Below are 19,547 nucleotides of genomic sequence, written 5' to 3'. Positions count from 1 at the left end.
AACTATATATGTTATGTTTCAATGCACTCGATGAGAAAATGAATGGTAGGCTATCCAACAACAAATCTACTCTCGTTTCAAACGTTTGTGTTAAAAATAAAGTTTGCTTTGCTTATAAATTAAGAAGATAAAAGGATAAGAAGGCATTGCCATGTGAAGCTATAAATTTGATTCTAAAGTGGCAAACTTTTTACTTTTAATTGCTACTTTCTTTTGCTTACTATTGATTTTGACAATTATTTGGGGTGCTATTATGATAGGGACTCTTTTCAAGCAATCGAGATAGCTTGTGCCATTTTGGTTGGTCTTTATTATTTTATTGTGAGTTCACTTATTTTTGTTTTATTGACATCTTCATTAGTGTATTAGATGAAAAGATGCTCTTTCTACCCTTAAATTTGATCTCTCAATGTGGTTTTTTTACAACTTGGTTATATGATAGTTTTTTATGCCCATTTGGGTATTTGGTTTAATAGGTTCTAGCCTTCTAAACATTATTAATTATGATGATAGTGCATGCCTAGCCTAAAAACTTATTGGTTGATATTTCGTTTAATTTACACATCAATTTTTTTGGATGTAACTCGATAGTGCATTTGTGATGGATGCTTTTATCTGAGCTTTATTTTAATTGATTTATGTTGGATATATTTCATTATCTATTTGATCTTTTTAGTATAAATACTATTTTCATAGAGTTATGCTTAAACATAAAGTTACCATAACAATTCTTTTTGTTAGATATCATTTGTAAGTTTTTTTGTTACTTAATTGAGTGGAACAAAAAATTATCATTATAATTCATCTTCTTTTCCAACATTTGTAAGTTTTTGTTTTTTTTTTTTTTTACTTAGTTGATTGGACAATGCTCTCAATATTTAAAAAAATAATATTTATACATATCATTAAATTTTTATGTATTTTATATTTAACCCCTAATATTTTTTATTTTTTTATTTAACAATTTAATTTTGTATTTTATGAAAATAGTTATATTAAAGATGTATTTTATTTTAAATTAGTTAAGAATAGTAGAATTTTTAATGTGATTTTAAAATTTGAGTCTTTCTAAATATAAAAATTTAAATATTAAATAGATACATATATGTACTTTGTATGCTACTCATGTGAATCACCCCCTCAAAGGAAAAATAAAATAAAATAAAATAATCCACTCCCAAATAAAATTGATCCAAAGAAAGCAGCATTCCCATTTTCAACTACTTTCGCTTCGTGGCCAGCTTTCTCCGACCGTCGCTTCCTTGCAGAGCATCCATGGCTTCTGCTGCCGTCAATCGCTGGCTGAGGCCTGAGGTCTCTCCTTCTCTCCCTCCTTCCCTGTCTCGTTTCGCTTGATTACAACGATTAGCAGCCTCCGCGTCTTGACTAATTTTCTTCTTCCCAATACCAGTGTTGCGGATCTAGTTTTGCCACTATTACGACTTCCTTGCTTGATATTAGATAAATCTGTTTTATTTTCTTGCTGATCTGAGTTGCAGCGGTTTACAACTCTAGGTTTATCCACTCTTTGCCGCGGTTGGGACTGCCATGGGTATTTGCTGCTTCCAGCTTGTTCGTAATGTTTGCATCAACCCTGAAGTGAGGTATATTTTGTCCTTCGATCGCTTGACTAGATCTCCTTTTTATTTAATTTTGCTTTTTTTTTTAAACTCTGTTTTTTGAATGCACTCTGTTGTTGGCGAGGTTCTTCATTTTAACAAGTTAATGCCGCAATTGCATTTCATCTATGATGAACGGATTCGAACGCAGTGATACTTTTATCATTTAAAATATAATACATTGATATGCGTGGAACATGATATTATAATAAATATTATAAAATTTCATAGGAATTAAATAAACATAATATTGAACATATTAAGGAAGGAATAATATGTTATTTAAAAATATGAAGTTTTAAAAGCTAAAGAGTCCATAGATAAATTTTTAATATATGATATAAAAGAAGCTTTAATTGTCTTGTATTAATCAAATCAACATTCAAACGATTATAGACAACTATGCAAGGCTTCTTCCGCATACACATGTACTTGTCCACCATTATCACCAAGTTATGGCTCATCAAGAGAAATATTTGCAATTGCTGAAATTAATATTTCAAGCAAGCCTTTTTTATATGTGAATTTTCAAATCTTTAAGAGGGAAAACACATTGAGGATTCTTCTTAAGTTATTTTTTACTCGAATATCTTCCACGAATATAAGGAAAGTAAAATAGCTAATTACTATTTTATAAATTTAGAATAAATTATAAAATAGAAACTGAAATATTTTGGATTTAAACAATAATCCAAGTAATATAAATGCATGTTATTTTTCTTCTACATATCATCCAAAATGATATCTACAATATTCTAGAAGCTTGAGTCTCGCATTAGATTTTATTTCACGTTTATATATTACTTATTTTAGTTTACATAACATTGTTCCTGACATCTCATAAATAAAAAATATTCTGACATGCCTTGCATCATAGGAGCATGAAAGAGAATTAGCTATTATGCATGAGGGAAGAAAACATGGGGATTCTTATTGAAAATATTAATAAAAATGACGTAAGAAAATATAGAAAAATCACATCGAAGTCAATTGCCCCTTGCAATACCTTGCAATCCTGTCTGTACTGTAGATCTCCTTCATACAAGTGGACACAAATCTCTCTCTCTGAACTCTCACAAATCTCCAAGAAAACATCTGAAAAATCTTCTCTGAACTCTCACAAATCTATAAGAAAACACCCTAAAAATCTTCCCCAAATGAGAACTAATGGAGAAAACCTTACAGATTACAAAAATTCTTCTAAAATTAGGAAAAGAGGAAGCTTCCACAACCAAGAGTCCTCTTAAACTTCAAATACATGTTCTTATATAGTTAAGCTCAAAATTCAACAGTAAATTATTTCAATTTTGTCATTTTGTAGAGCAGGGCAACATACATGGAGGGTCGGTGCAGGCGTGTTGTCTTACGGTGCAGGCGTGTTGTCTTACGGTGCAGGCGCATCAGACACTAGATGAGGCTGTGCTGACGCGTCTCCTCGGACATGGGCATGCCGCCTATCCAAGAAAGGGCGCTGACATGCCTTTTCTTGACACGAGTGCGCTAGTGATTTTTTTGGCCATTTTGTTTTCTTTAACTCCCACTAGCGCACTCGAAACTTGTATTTTGTAAAATATAATTAAAAAAATTTCCACAAGCGTAAACTCATCATAATAATGAACTAAAACATGGGATTTACAAATGGAAATATCACAAGCATAAATTTTACTTATTGCTTGCCCTCAAGTAATCTCATATCTAAGCTTAGGCTTCTTTAAAATATTTTTGTAGTTCTCATGTGTGATTTTTTTGTTCTCCAACAAGACTATATAGTTTATAATTAACATGCACAAATGTAATATTAGGGTTAGATTTTCATTCATTTCTAATACCAAACATTTCTTTAATCCTTTTCTTTTTGAACCTAAGCAGATCTCAATGCACTTAATCCAATGTAACTAAAATATTTCAATACCCAAAAGTATTTTTTTGTTAATTAATTATCAATAAAACAACCCAAAATCACTAAGTTTTTTTAATGAATATAATATTTAAGAATTCCATTAAGAAAGGTATTGAGTTTGGTTAATTAGAAAAGAGTTGGACACCAATTTTTGATGTTCATGCTTAACCTCAAATTTCTTATCAAAAAGACTACCACTTATATCTTTTTTCTTTTATTTTTTGAGACTATGTCCTTGTATAAATTTTCTTTTATTCCCTTATTTTTTAGCCCAAAAATTATTTTAATTCCATTGAGAATTACATTATCTAGTTAAGCATATATATTTTTTAAGGATTTTGAATGTCTAATTTTCCCTAATTGATAATTCTCAATTATCTTTTGATATGAATTTCAAAATATTATAATTCATTCAAACATTAATACAAGCAGATTATCTGAGCTAAAGATTTAAATGCTTAATTATTCTCTGTTAATTACTTATATTTTCACTTACACCTTTTTAATTGTTTTGGAACTATTTTACCTTCCGGTGAAAGTAATTAAAATGGGGATTAAATTATTAACAAATCAATTCTAAACTTCTCGTCTAATGAACATTCACAATTCCTTAAAAATTATTATATAATCTTTTGATATCACTAAGAATCTTGTCGTGAGTCACTACTCTAAAGTCGAATCTACAGCTCGGGTATTTAAATTACCAAGTACACATGTATCACTCACTACTTAAGCTTATTTTCTATCTTATTCATGCCGCATGAAAAACTTGAAAGTATGGAAAAAGAGTATAACATGTGACACAAATACTCTAGCATCACAACAAAGATAACATCCACAGTTCTTGTAAGTTCTAACACATGAAGTATATCTCTATAAAACACATAAGATGAAGATAAAGGCGCTGCATAGGAATGTCACAGAGTGCATGATATAATTGCAAGTACCCGCCTCAATCGAGTTCACTCATAACATCAAGTCCATATACACTGAATCAAAGTTCAAGCAAATCACCACATAACCTAAAATGCATCATCGACAAAAAACAAAGAACAATTTCATATGTGACGCTTTGCCAGAAGATCAAAAGAGTATGCAATGTAATCTCATAATACAAATCACAGTCCACAACAATAGTAAACATAAGTTAGCAAAATCCACAACCCATACATAGAATCATGGTCCTTGAAAAAGAACAATTACAATGCACAATAAAAAACCCAACCACTCATGCCTCATCTTCACCGTCATCATCCTCATCTTCCTCCTTTGGTTCGACTACATCATCAAACAACACAAAAGGTGGCGCATCAGGGAATTGTACATGGTTTGGGCAAGTGTTAATCTACTCCCTTTGGTACAGTTCTTGCTGGGCCTCAAAATACTAGTGAATGTATCTATATTATTGCTGGCGCTGGATAGCATAAACATAGGATTTTTCTTGTAAATTGTGCAGTTCCCATTGCATGATGGCCGAGTCCTCTATCAAGGAGTGGAGGCGGTAAGAAATCTCTGGAACTGACGGGTAGGCCTTGGACGAGATGGGTTAGCTGAGAGGAACTCTTTCCTCTCTCGTAGGTGGATGTTTTCACATAGGAGAAAATGATGTCTTTGGTAATGAGTTTCACCGGGTTGAGCTGCTCCTCCCACTTTTTCCCAGCAACCCCTGCCTTAGCACAAGGGGCAGTGATAAGGTTGGGGTGGCTTAGTCCTACGATAGTCGGCGCAACAATGATGTGATGAAGGTATAGATGGATAATTTTACACACATACATTGTCAAACCTATCCTTGCACATTGGTGAGGCTTGTTGTGGGCATATGTCTTGCAGCAATAGAGTTGTGTCACCTTTGAACTCTTTATACAAGGCGACACTAGAAAAAATGAATATTTTCTCATCTCTAATTTTCTGCTGGACAGTGTGGTCAGTGAAAAAACTGATGACTTCATGATAATTTGGGGTTAGGAAATTGGAATATTTACAGTTGAGATATTTGCAAGTTCTAAGATCGAGTTGACCATTTGAGAGTCAAAATTACCCACTTTCCCCAACAAAAACTTTCTCATTCACAGGCTCCTTAGTGTTGGCAAAGAATTCATGGATGATTGTGTCTATCGCGAGTGGAGCGGTACCTCTCCCAACCTCTTGCCACAATTACTTCTACCCTGTCCTCGGGCCTCACGAAATACTTTCTAGGATCAACTTCTTTGATAACAAGAGATTGTTGTATCGGTTTGCCGCATCCTAGCTTATAAACATCCTGTTAGCGAATGGTGTGTTTTTGTTACCTTTGGTGCTTGGTGCCATGGATGTCAAATGGGAGGAATGAGGCTCAAGCACAGGTGTTAAGGAAGATGAATATTGAAGAAGACGTAGAAGAAGAAGAAGAGTAAGAAGATGGGAGAAGCTCAAAATGTGGAAGAAATGGGAAAGGAAGGACATTTCTCACCTCAAATCCGCTCTAGACTCCTTACCCCTTCCTCCTTCTAATTTCTCCTTCTCTCTGTCAGGCCCTTAGGTGAGTAGCAAGGGACAACGAGGCGTGCTAGGGCAAAAATTTTGAATCAGAATGAGGGGGAGAAAGCATAATTGTAGATTTAAGCAAGTCGGCGTGGGAAAGTTACCTATGCGGTCCGTGTGTGTCTCAACCTTGGAAGGGTGGTGTGTGTGGGCCGCCTAGACAGTGTGGGTGTGCTCCTCTACTAGGCAACACGGAGGGCGACACAGGGGTGTCATGCGCTCTGCCTACCCAATGTGGGTGCGCTGGTCCTAGTGTGGGTGCGCTGGTCCTAGTGTGGGTGCGCTGGTCCTAGTGTGGGTGCGCTGGTCCTGTGTGGGTGCGCTGGTTCCTAGTGTGGGTGCGCTGGTCCTATCTCCCACAAAGCGTGATTTTCTCTTCTTTAACTCACATTTACATTTAGCTATGTCAGGTCAAGAGCCTAATACATGCTCTAACACAACAACCAACGACTAAGGGTACAAAAATAAAATTCAAACCAAACATAAATAAAAACACAATCAAACACAACTCAAATCACATGATAACACTTGGGCTCTCTCTGAAGTAGAGTTTGGTTTAACATCCTCAGCCAGACTCTACCAGATTTATTAATTAGGATGACTCCAACATCAAGTCTTCACTAGGACCTATCATATCGCCTCATAAATGTAACTTCAATCTTTGGCCATTAACCTTGAAAGTCTTAGCAGTTTTCCTATCATGAATGTCAACAACTCCAAATTAATAAACCTAAACTACAGTGAATAGTTTTGACCATCTGAAATTAAGTTTTTTGAAAAATATATTCAATCGTGAATTATAAAGTAGAATCTCATATCCAAACTAAAAATACTTTATATTGAGCTTTTGATCATGCAACTTCTTTATCTTTTTTTATACATCTTGGCATTTTCATAAGCTTCTTGTTTAATCTCTCCTAATCTGTTCAACTGTATTAATTTATTTTTTATCGAATCCTTCATGTTATAATTAAATTCATTAGCTGCCCAATAGGCTTTATGTTCTAATTCTACAGACAAATGACAGACATTCCTAAAAAATCAACATATACGAGGAAATTCATATGAATGTCTTAATGGAAGTCCTATAGGTCCACAAAGCTCATATAACCTTCGTGACCAATCCTTCTTTTTTTGGATTAATAGTATTTTCCAATATCCATTTGATTTCTCCATTCGACAAATTTGCTAATTCACGAGTTTGGGAATGGTAAGTAGCAAAAACCTTATGTTTAATTTCATATCTAGCTACTAATGTTTCCATCTATTTATTACAAAAGAAGTTTCCTTCATTGCTATAATAATTATCCTAAATGTTCTAAATCCGCAAAAAATATATTCTTTCAAATAATTTTGAACACACTGAGAATCACAATTAGGAAGAGTCTCTGCCTCAATACATTTAGAGATATAGTCGACTGCCACGAGAATCTACAAGTTATCTAGTGAAGGCACAAAATATTCCATAAAATCAATTTTCCAAACATCGAAAATTTCAACTTTCAAGGGTAAAATTTAGGGGCTTTGTTCTCTCTTAGAAGTATTTTGTACCCTTTAGCTTCTATCACAAGTCTCGATATATCTATTCACGTTCTTAAAGATGGTAGATAAATAAAATCCAAATTGTAAAATCTTAGCCGCGGTTCTAAACCCTCCAGAATGTCCCCTAGATTTTGAATCGTGACAAAATTTAATGAAATAGTCTATGTTGCACGGATACAAACATGAAGACTTGGACACGACACAATACAAGCACATGACACTTCTATTATTAAAAATAAAAAACATAGACATGCGTTAGACAAACCATTATAATAAAAATTATATATATAAATTAAATAAATAAAACTAAGTTATTGTCAAAATTAAAAATCTGAAATCAAAACTAGGTTTCGTTGGAGTTATTTAGAGATGAAAGATTCATACACTTGTGATATCGGTTTAGTGATTCCTTGATATTTTTCGTATGAGTTTCCTACGTTGTTGACAACCAGAGAAATAATTTTTAACCTTGCAAGTTTTCCCATGAATTCTTTAATCCTCCATCTAGTGACAGAGTGGTAACTATGGGTGATCAAATCATTAAAAGTTGTGAATGTTTTAAATATCTGGAGTCTATTATTCAAAGTGATGGTGATATAGATGGGGATGTTATGAGTAGAATTCAAGTTGGATGGTTGAAGTGGAGGAATGCATCGGATCTATTGTGTGATAGAAAAGTACCACTTAGACTTAAAGGAAAATTTTATAAAATGGTGGTGAGACCTGTAATGTTTTATGGCGCAAAATGTTGGCCTCTAAAAGAGAAGCATAAAACTAAAATGTATCTGTGATGAGAATGCTCAGGTGGATGAGTGTCTTGGCACAGAGAAAAAGCGAAACAAATCTAGGTGTGAAAGGGTTATAGCTCTAGTGATAGGAAATATTAGAAAGAATCGTCTTAGATGGTTTGGCCACATTAAACGTCGACCATCTAATGATTCAGTTAGGAGATTGGATGTTTTAGATTCGACTTATATTATGAAAGACAGGGGCAGACCTAAAAAAACTTGGAATTATTGTATAAAAAATGAAAATATGACACTCAATAGGACACAATGGAGAAAAATGATTCATGTAGTTGACTCGAGTTAGTGGGATAGAGACTTGTTGTTGTTGAAATTTGTGCCTTTGTTATTTTAAATATCTCATTTTCTCCTTTACACCAAGCCTACTATATAAATCATCAAAGTTTGTATTCTTCAAGTTATTTTACATAAAAAAAAATTCATTTAAAATTTTTCTTTCCTAATTATTAGAAAGCTTTAATTAAATTTAAATAGGTAATGGACAAGAAAAAGATTGACTATTATTGTTAAAGCCTAACATAAGAGAAGAACTCCATTTGAAAATTGTTCTCTCTTTTTTTTTTTTTTTTGTTCTTTTAGTTAAAACAGGGGTTAATTTTTTAAGTACAGTCAAAGCTATGGAAAAAAGAATAGGAAAAATCATATGCATCTACTATATGTGATATATCTAATATAATATGTATAGTATGTCCTCATTTTATTACCTTTAAAAATATTAAATTTAAAATATTCATATGTTGACATAAAAAACTGCACTTTTTATATTGATTTAGTTTCAAATATTTTTTAAGTAATAATTAATTTTTTTATAGTAAAAAGCATATATTAATTGTTAATTAAAACTACTTTAATATGTTTAATTTTCTTATATTGCTATAATCTAAAATGCCTATAATAATTTATCAAATTTGTTTTTCAACATAAGATTACACATTATCAACATTTGTTTTCACTAAGAAAGTAAATCAATGTAATGAAAAATAGTGAGAAAATTGTTATTTTTAATTATTGTATGGTACCTAATCTATAAAAAATGTTAAAATAATAATAATTTTAAATTATTCCATCCATTATACAGAAGTACATTGTTTTTTTCTTGTGGTTAAATTCATTAGCAATGTTAATGAAATGTATGAAAACTAATAATGATGGATTGATCTTAGGGGCCTTTTGGTCGCGACTCAGTCCAGATTAAGGTAACATGCCTATATCATGTCATTCATGCACCGACATCATAATTTGTGTAAGGATATTTGGGATGCGATTATGCTTTAATAGGATGTTGGTTTTTATAAACATAGCCGCTTAAATGTAATGTGGTTTGTTTCAATTTGGGCATTGATCTGGATAATGCCTATTAGTATCTCCTCCAATCTTGGAATGTTAGATGCAGATTAAACCATCAAAATTTGATCATTATTGAGAAAAAATTTGGCCTAAAATTGAGTCAATTAATTCTTGTCATTAACAATGTTGCCCTTGAGGCAGCTTGGATATGCCAGAGGCCAAAGCACATTCATTGGAAAATCTGTCCAAGGTGCTTAGTGGGGTAGAACTATGTTATCACAACAGTCCAATTGGTATTTTCTCCAAATATTCCTTTCTAACATCGAAAATGCCCTTGACCTCACCAGCAAATTGAGATTTTGGATTAGTTATTTTTTTCATCATGTTCAGTCCATCCAAATAGTTTTCTAAACTTAAATTTATCAAAGATAGGGCTACTTGAGTATCCATAAAACCACTATTTCAGTTTAACTAGATCTTTGCATGCTTGGTTAAAAACCTGAAAACTAGAATCTTCTTTCAATGGCCCAAAATTTGGAGGAGAGTTTTTTGTGGACCTCATCTCGGTTTTAGGATTCCTAGGAGTTGACTTGTTATAAATATTATAGCTATAATTCTAGCTTTGATTCTTGAAACATCTTAAGTGTTTGAATTATTTGGGTAGGAATGTAGTGGAATACAATATGCGTGAAAGTTGAGTTAAACTTGTTAAAATGCTCGAGTACTAGCATTTAAGTGAGGATTTGATATTGGACAAGTGGGATTATGCACTCAGGGAGAAATGTATAAATATAAAAATCCTGAATCCTAATAGAATGACAGCTATTACTATAAGAGAAATGCTAATTATTATTTTCCCTATTACAGACAGTCCCCTTTTATTTAAGCAACTCCTTATCTCCTCCTTTGGCTGCTTCCTCTAAGCTTATGAATTTTATAACTTCATCTCACCTCTTTATCTTCTTGCATGTGGCTTGATGCTTGACCATTTGCAGTTTTAGCTTCTTGAATATGGCTACTACTAACCAATGAGTTCAATAAAATCAACCGAGGCTCATTTATGTTTTTTGTAATTAACAAATTAAACAAGTTTGAACATAATTTATGCAGTCTGATGACTAATTGAACACACTTGAACATTGTAATGTTTGTTTATATATATCTTGTCGGCATGCTTGTTTTTTGCTTGACAAGTACCTTGCGAGGAGATCCTATCTTGGAATTTTATAGATACATAGCTTTAGCTTCCTTATATTCTACCATTTGCATCACTACTGGCTAACATGCTTACTAGTTACTATGACATGAGAGTTTGGATGCGAGAAGTCATGAATGTGGAAGTGGGAGAATGACGCGGGAACGATGTTCTGGATGTTGGATTTCATGAGCGTGGGAGATTTTCCGCATTTCGTTTTGAATGGACCGAGCCGGTCCAGCCTTGGGAGAGCCAACCAATTTTTCACGAGGGATTGGCGTCTCCTTTCCACAGAGGGACCCAATCCTAATTATCTAAGATTTATATATGTGTTTCCTTTATTTTAGGTTTTCAGTTTTTTCCTGTGTTTATGTCAGAACAGCCGTCGACATCTCATGTTTTCCCTTACAGAGTTGTATTCGAGAGAGAGTGATGCTCCGACTGTATCTCGTTCTGAGGTGGTGATCATCTTCCAAGGGTCGAGTGGTGCTCCAGTTGTATCTCACTCTTGAGGTGTTCATCCTTCCCCAACTCCTCAACATCCCTTTCGCTTTGCTGCTACGCATTCTTCCTCACTGCAACCGCCCCGACAACCACATCCCGACCATTTTCCTGCAGTTCATGCTCTCCCAAACACCCCATCCTTGCTGCCAGTCACACAAAATCCTTCCTTTTGCGTCCTTGTTGTTGTTCCATCCGCTTGAATCATCTTTGTTGTTGTTCCATCCACTTAGAACCACCCCCTTGCAGCGTCCTCGCTGCCAACCACCCGTAATCATTCCTCCGATACCTCCCTGCTGCTGTGACAACCCCCATAATCCTCCTTGCCTTTGGAGCACCTCTACCTGTTGTTCCTTTGCTGTCCAACCCACTAACCACAGTGCCACTTTTCGATGCCTGTAATAGTCACCACCACCACCCTAGATCCGTCCTAATAGTGCATTGTGTGTCGCGTCTGTTGTTATTTTTCATTTTAGTGGTGTTTGTTGTAATTGCTTATTAGTTTTTGCAATAATAATATTTGTTTTTTTTTTGTTGTTCGAGTTGACTCTGGTATTATTTATTATCAAAGCTAGTGTAACTCTAGTCACATCCTAGGGTTTCAAGCATTCACCAATATCCAATCCCCACCTCCAGAAAACTCCTTCCATTTGTTGACTTTTCAAACTGGTCACCCAAAATATTTCTTTTTCATCCTTCATCATCTCTATACACCCTTGTCCACATACCCAAACCCCAACCACACCATCGAAGTGCCAATTGTCGGAGATCTGATCAGGATGAAACTTCATAATGTTTATGAAAAATCTACTAGGAGATATCCAAGAACTTTTCATGGAGTCTTCAAGAGCAACATAGGCTCGCCACATTCGAGAAGAGATGATCCAGACAGGCTAGCTGTAGCCATAATAGTAACTTATTAGATCATAGGAATAAATTAGTCTCTTCCACATGCAAATTCTAGTGATGAAAAATCACTACCCTCAAGAATTGGGCCTAAAATATCAAAGGAGTCTGAATCTTGAAGTAAAGGCTGTTTTATCATATTTTGACGGCCATTGGATCCAGATGAGGTCATCAAGTGACTCTAGACGGTGGAGTGTCTTTGAGTACCATAAAGTCCCACCAAACAAATTGATTAAACTAGTTGCCAGTTGGTTAAAGAAGAGTGTTGTTTTAGTGAGAAAATTTGAAGCACTTACGTCAGCATGAAGAAAAAGAAAATCACTACCCTATTCAAAATGAAACAGGTGTGCGGTGTCATTACCTACCGATTCATTACTGACTGGATGTTCAGATCTTAGCTTTAAAAGTGGAGAGAAAACATCACCGTATGACCGCCACACCTTATAAGCAGAGTTTAACCCCACGTTTGAGCTGCAAGCATACGCTAAGGGGAACATCCAAGCTCTCGCTTGAGGGGAAATTGATTCAGAGTGGAGAATAGGCGAAGCCAACTAATTCTCTTAAATCTTTCTTAGCCAAAAAGTGTATCAACTGCCGATTTTGGGCATAATACAACAGATTGCACAAACAAGGATATGGTCTATTTTACTGAGTATGGAATTGTTGAAAGAATATGCAATGACATGGTAGACAGTGAAGAAATTGATGACACATGAGTACCAGATTCCAATTGATGAGGGAGAAAAGCTCGAAGTTCAAGCTAAGCCATGAGAGGGGCTCCAACAGAAGTAGTATTTGTGGTCCAAGACGATACTAAGTTCGACGAACCGACACATGGGAATTAGATTGTAATATAGGGAGAAAGTTGTCCCAAACAGATGCATACCCTTAATCCGTGATTAAAACCTTCTGCGATTCAAAGCTTTAATGTCTTCTTTCCATTCTTTTTCAGAGTTGCATCTGGCGCAATGCCACATGACATCATAGTAGTTATTTTTAACTTTGAGAAAAAAAAATTTACATCATGGACTGGACGTATGAAACTTAATTCATTTATATAATATTGAAATAAACTCTCTTGCTTGAAATACATATTTTGTATTAAAATTTAAAATAATCTTAAGCTTAAGTAAAGTAGTTGGGTATTCAAGGAAATACCAAATCACAAACAAGCAAACTTTATGGGTGGGACACTCAACATTTGAAATGGAGATACTAGAAGTTTGAAGAAATCCTGTTGTCAAGGAATCTGCATCTCCTTGAAGATTCGAGATATTGATGTGTGCTATAAAAACAAATATATCTTGTAATTGATGCAAATGTTATTTTTCTTGTTAATTGGATTCAGATGCTTTTTTTACTCTTGTATTTTATCTGTGTTGAATTGGTTTTATGCTTTTATAAGATTATTAATGCATATGTTGATGAATGAAGCTATCTTTCATGGACCTGCCCTTCAAATTTACATCTAAATCTTCTAGACATCAGAGGAGTCATGGCCAATTGGTTCATTGTCTTCCTTTTTTGTTTTGCATTTTACTTTAATCTTTCCTGGCTGCCATACATCAAATTTGGCATCAAACCTACGGCAAACACTAGCTCTTCACTTGAGATCATTTGCTCCGTTTAGCAAATTTGTCATTTATGATGAAAAAAAGGATTACTTTCTTCCTTTTAGATGACTATTGATGTAAAATGATTTAGGGTCCTCAGCGCCATTAATGCAATTTACGTTGAAGTATGGTGCAAAAGTCACAATCTGCAGGTTACTAACTACAATTTTACTGAAGATAAATCATCCATCTTTAATGCATGAGTGACAAACATGCTTCTTTTATTCCAAACAATAAAATAATAATCTAGAAAATGTAAAATCTCACCAAAAAGAGAAAAAAATAACCAAAAAAAAAAAAATTCAGCTGCACCTGCACACATACAACTATCATTCAGCTGCACCTGCACACATATCAGCTGCACCTGCACACATACAACTATCACTAAAAAGTTAATAGCAAAAACAAGGATAAACTAACTCAATAGAAGACGGTCTTGATCCCCATAAGTAATCATCAAGACTTGTAAAGTGCTTAAAGAATCCACCTGTAATTGTGCGCACCAGTATTTGTTTAAAATTTTATCAGTTATAATACACATTGAATCTCTTTTTGCAGCATGAATCATGTTTGTTTTTGAAATTCCATTGTATCTTTTGTATTTTCGTGTGAAATTTTAGATTTGACTACTATTACAAGATTTTTGAAATATTTGATGGTTTTTTTTTTGGCGTTAAAGTTGACTAATACTTACTATAGTCGGAATTCGCTGACATGTGAAGGATGGTCTTTTATAGATTTCGTTGTACATCTTAACCAAAACTATATTAGCAAATCTTAGACCTAAGCTGTTACATCATGTATGTTACATCCCGTTCATTACTTACTAGCTGCTCAGAGCCTATCCAATCCTGATTGGTTATGCCAATAAAGTGAAGCCACTGGCTTTTCCATTCTTGAGATTTGTTACTAGATCCCCCTCCTTAGCCAAGGCGCAGTGCCTCCCCATCGAACATCACAGCAAGTTTTATCATTTCATTGTTATTTTTTGGGGCATTTAAATACATACCACCCAATATATTTAAATATGTAACACCTAAATCTTGGCTTTTAAAAAGTGTATTACACATTTTTATGCATGGGTAAGGTGGCATATACATAAAAATTGAAGTTTAGGTATTAGTACATAAAAATTAAATGTTATGCATGTAAATTTTCCTTTCCTTTTTACCGGTCTATGTACACCAGGCCATTCTCTTCTTTTTCATCAATTTATTGTCACTCATTGTCTCAGCATGCCAACATCTTCCTTACCTCTTGGCAAACATGGAAATTATCACACCATCTACAATTCTTTATTGCATTGCTCCTTTGTCATCCTAATTATGACGTTGCTTCTTCATCATCATTAATTTCATCGCAATACCTTCTTAGCACTTCTGCCATATGTTCTTTCTACCTTTTGGAGCACATGTTGTGGGAAGATGCCAAGCCAAGCCAATTCATGTCATCCTAAACAAGCCCAAACGGAGCTAATCATTAATTCGAGGAATTATAGCCAAAATCTCTAATCAATGTTTTGTTGGAGACCCACGAGCCTCAGTCTGTCATACATAGTTATGGTTCACTTTCGCTTTTGTTTTGATGAATATCATCATTGTCACAAATTAAATTGATCTTTCAAGGTTTAATATTCCAATTGTTTCTTATTTTTCCTAATATTAGTAAGATATATAACATCTAGTTCTATTTTTCTGCTTTTCTACCCTTTATACAAATTTGTATTGGTGTTACTTTGACCATAACGATCGAAGAAATCTAGGAACAGAACTTTTTTTACTTTTATTATATATGAACTTGGTGCAGATCATTATAGGATTTTTATTAATGAAGATCAGATCGAGTAGCCTACGAGGTTTGGTTAATGGTTATCAGAGCACGGCTTGCAGCTGGGGAGAGGCTTTTCATTTTTAAGCTCTGTTATTGAAAGCTCTAATCTTGAATGGCCAAGCACTAAGTCAACCGGACTAAGCACTAATCATTTATGCCTTGTTTGGTATCATTTTGTTTGAAAATATAGGTGAAAAGTATTTTAATAAATTATGGTGAAAAACTATTCAAAATTTTTCTATTTTTATTTGGAAAGCTTCTTGTTATTTGTTTGTAACTCTTAAGCTGTTTTCACCTGTTTGGTTTTAGTGTTGTATGTGTTAACTAACGGGCATCGACGCAAGTGGATTGAACCAAGGGGCTGGAGTGCGAGTCATTTTGTTGTTGGGTAGAAAATCATCAACCTCGTTTCATGAGAGGAGACAATGGACTATGGGTGAACGTATATGCTAGAAAAATTTTAGTTATTTGTTTATTGATGGAATGCTGATATTGTAATATTAGCCTATTCCTTGAATTATTATGTTTTTATTTTCTTTATGGCTTGTGGCTATGGTTTCATATGATCTCACAATCATTTAAATACCTTTTAATAGTCTTCTATACAACAGGTTTGTGAAACCTTCACAGCCATCCCTAATCATAATCATAGTCGGCAACTACTAGATTATTTTTGTTGAGAATATCTAAGCCTTGGCGATGAATTAGCAGTCATGAAAGGGAAAATTTTTCAATCTTAGGGAATTCTCTTTCCCTAGATTCCTGTAATAAAAATTGGATATCTTCTAATTTTGGTATAGGAGGCTGATGAGAAGGCTTATACTTTTAAAGACCAATGGAATTTTATGACATAATTTTGGTTTTAACAAACTTTTGGGAATGCTGACAGGGTTAACAAGGCAGGCAGGGTAGCAGGCGTACTGGAAAACTTTGCAGAAGGGGAGAAATATGCTGAACATGGCCTTAGAAAATTTGTGCGTGGAAAATCTCCAGAAATTATGCCAAATCTAAATGGTTTCTTCTCGAATCCTAATAATTAAGGGTCTGTTGGTTGTCGAAAGGATGATTCTGTATCTTGTGTGATAAGTTTGCTTTGGATTGTGATATCAATATTTGTAATAATGATCACTGTTTGAAACACACTGTATTTTCATTGAAATACCTATTGAGGTTTGCTTGTTTGAGAGTTCAAAAGACTTAAATTGGCCTGTATTTTTGTTTTAAGTCACATGTACGACTGTTTGTGCTGAGTTTGGAACTCAAAACCTTGGGGTTAGAGACAGCTCTAAACTATTTAGGTTCAATGAGATACATATTTGTTCTGGTTTATTCTATCGTAATCCTGAGAATGGGCTTTGTTTGCTCGTTAAAATGAGAGGAAGTTTCACAGATTTTGATGCTTCTTAACCTTATATATAGTTTACGGGTATGCTTAATATGTTGCATTTACTTGTTCATTCTTTTTAGCCCCATTTTGAGAGAACTGAAAGAGAAATTGGTGTTTTTTCTTAACACTAAAAACAAATACAAACTGTTTTTAATGTTTTTAAAACATTTTTCCTGATACCAACCCTCGCCCAACCTTGATCATGATAACATTCCTTCTACTAACCTAATTTTCTTGCCTTTCTTTCCAACTTCCCACCTTTGTGAAATCCTGATGCCGACTCCGAATCCGACGCTGAACTACGATGCCGAATGCTGGTTGACTGTTTCTTCCTTCAACTCAACGAGCTTTATAGCCATATAATATCATTTGATCTGAACTTCCCTTCAACGTCAAAGCCATTTATCATGAGTGATCCTCTTTATTCTCCTATTTATTTGGCATGTAAATAACCAAAGATTCAATTTTGATTTTGCTTGATTATGTTTTGATAGATTAAGAATGTGTGGCTACCATGTATTTTGTTTCATACAAATGTTTTGATAGAACGTGATTTGATTACTTCTTTTAAAATCTTCCTTAGACTCCCTCTACCTACAGTTTTGCCTCCAATTTTTGGAAGCATTTTTCCTCCTTTTCCTTGCTTTGCTTTTACAACAAAGTTCCTTCGATGGGTTAACTCATCGAATTCTCTTGAGATTTTGAATCAACCAACCTTTAATGTAAATGTGCTTGTTTTGAAGCTTTTCTTTTTGATCAAGACCATCTGAAGTGGAAATAGTGGTGGCATATCCTTCTCCATGTGCTGTCGCAAGTCAATTTACCTATATCAGTAATTGGATATCTCCAGTTAGGCTTACCTCTATATTTGTTTCTTTTCAGTCGCTTGTTGGCCCTTTTTTTCAAACATTTATTTGTGATGAACTTACTTTAAAATTATGCGAGAGGGTAACTGAACATAGATTAAGATGTATTATAAAGATTTCTCATAATCAGTGTGGATTTTTGCCGGGCAGATCTATTATGGATGCTATACATTTATTGAGATGTTTGATGGAGAAGTACAGAGAGAATAAGGAGGATTTGTATATGATTTTTATTTATTTAAAAAAAGCTTACAATAAGGTTGCAAGAGAAATCCTTTGGAGAGTTCTAAACAAGAAAGATGTTGATATGACTTATATTCCAGTCATTAAAGATATGTATACTAGAGATGTTACTTGTGTTCGAACACAAGGAGGATTGACCCAATATTTTCCTATTTAAGTTGGATTACATTAAGGACCTGCTTCTCGCTGATGATGGATACTCTTACTTTATTGATGTTGCCCATGTCTTTTTGCTTTATTGATGGATCCTCTTATTGAACATTTACATGAGGATGCACCTTTGTATATGCTTTTCGCTGATGATATCCTTCTTGTGGATAAGACTAGAGAAAGAATTCAGGAAAAACTTGAATTATGAAGGTTTACATTGGAGACTAAAGGCTTTCAATTGAGTAGAACTAAAACCGAATACATGGAATGTAGTTTTAGTAGTAGCTCTAGTGACACAGTTGTAACTATGAGTGATCAAATCATTAAAAGGTGTGAATATTTTAGATATCTCAAGCCTATTATTCAATGTGATGATGATATAGATGAGGATATTATTAGTAGAATTCCAAATGGTTAGTTGGTTGAAGTGGAGGAATGCTTCGGGCCTATTGTGTGATAGAAAAGTACAGCGTAAATTTAAAGGAAAATTTTATAAGATGGTGGTGAGACGTGCAATACTTTATGACACTCTATGGCGTAGAATGTTCTTTAAAAGAGAAGCATAAAACAAAGTTAAGTGCTACCGAGATGTAATGCTTAGGTTGATGAGTGGCTTGACACTTGGAAACAAAATGTGAAATGACTATATCTGTGATAGAGCTAGTGTAGCTCTAGCGGCGGATAAAATTAGAGAGAGCCGTCTTAGATGGTTTGGTCACATTAAAAGTCGATCATCTGATGATCCAGTTAGGAGAGTAGATGTTTTAGATTCGAATTGTGTTAAGAAAGACAGAGGTAGAAAACTTGGACATATTGTATAAAAAATGATCTTAATTTATTAGAATTAAATAAAAATATGGCATTCAATACGACACATTGGAGAAAAAGGATTCATGTAGCCGACCCCACTTAGTGGGATAAAGGCTTGTTGTTTTTTTGTTGTTGTATTTGTGATAGTCTTGATAAGCTTTGCTTTGTTATTTATTTGTTTATTTATTATTATTATTATTATTATTATTATTATTATTATTATTCTGCTTCTTTTTGGCTGTTGCAGTTCATGGAAGGGAGTTGTTTTGATGACCCTTATTTTCTTGATTCTGATTTTTTATCAAAATGAATTTGCAGGATTTAAATAGATAGTCTTTGTGTTTTTGTTGACTTTGAAAGCAAAAAGATTGT

At 34.1% G+C, this 19,547-nt stretch overlaps 1 protein-coding gene across 1 annotated transcript; it reads left to right on the top strand.

Moving 5' to 3' along the window:
• Window positions 1-1,200: 1,200 nt before the first annotated feature.
• On the top strand, window positions 1,201-16,929 carry LOC110026584. The gene is made up of 3 exons (XM_020727578.1): window positions 1,201-1,314; window positions 1,516-1,604; window positions 16,609-16,929. The coding sequence occupies exons 1-3, from the start codon at window positions 1,276-1,278 to the stop codon at window positions 16,757-16,759; spliced, it is 279 nt and encodes a 92-aa protein (XP_020583237.1). The 5' UTR covers window positions 1,201-1,275; the 3' UTR covers window positions 16,760-16,929.
• Window positions 16,930-19,547: the final 2,618 nt, after the last annotated feature.

Source organism: Phalaenopsis equestris, unplaced genomic scaffold, assembly GCF_001263595.1.
Source record: "Phalaenopsis equestris unplaced genomic scaffold, ASM126359v1 Scaffold000381, whole genome shotgun sequence".
In the NCBI taxonomy this organism is placed as follows: domain Eukaryota; kingdom Viridiplantae; phylum Streptophyta; class Magnoliopsida; order Asparagales; family Orchidaceae; genus Phalaenopsis; species Phalaenopsis equestris.
Note: the sequence above shows the minus strand (reverse complement) of the source record. Positions and strands in the feature narration are given on the sequence as shown.

Coding starts and splice junctions, on each gene's coding strand:
- LOC110026584 (XM_020727578.1), top strand. CDS start 1,276: ATGGCTTCTGCTGCCGTCAATCGCTGGCTGAGGCCTGAG. Junction 1,315..1,515: donor ATCGCTGGCTGAGGCCTGAG/GTCTCTCCTTCT, acceptor TTACAACTCTAG/GTTTATCCACTCTTTGCCGC. Junction 1,605..16,608: donor TGCATCAACCCTGAAGTGAG/GTATATTTTGTC, acceptor GAATGCTGACAG/GGTTAACAAGGCAGGCAGGG.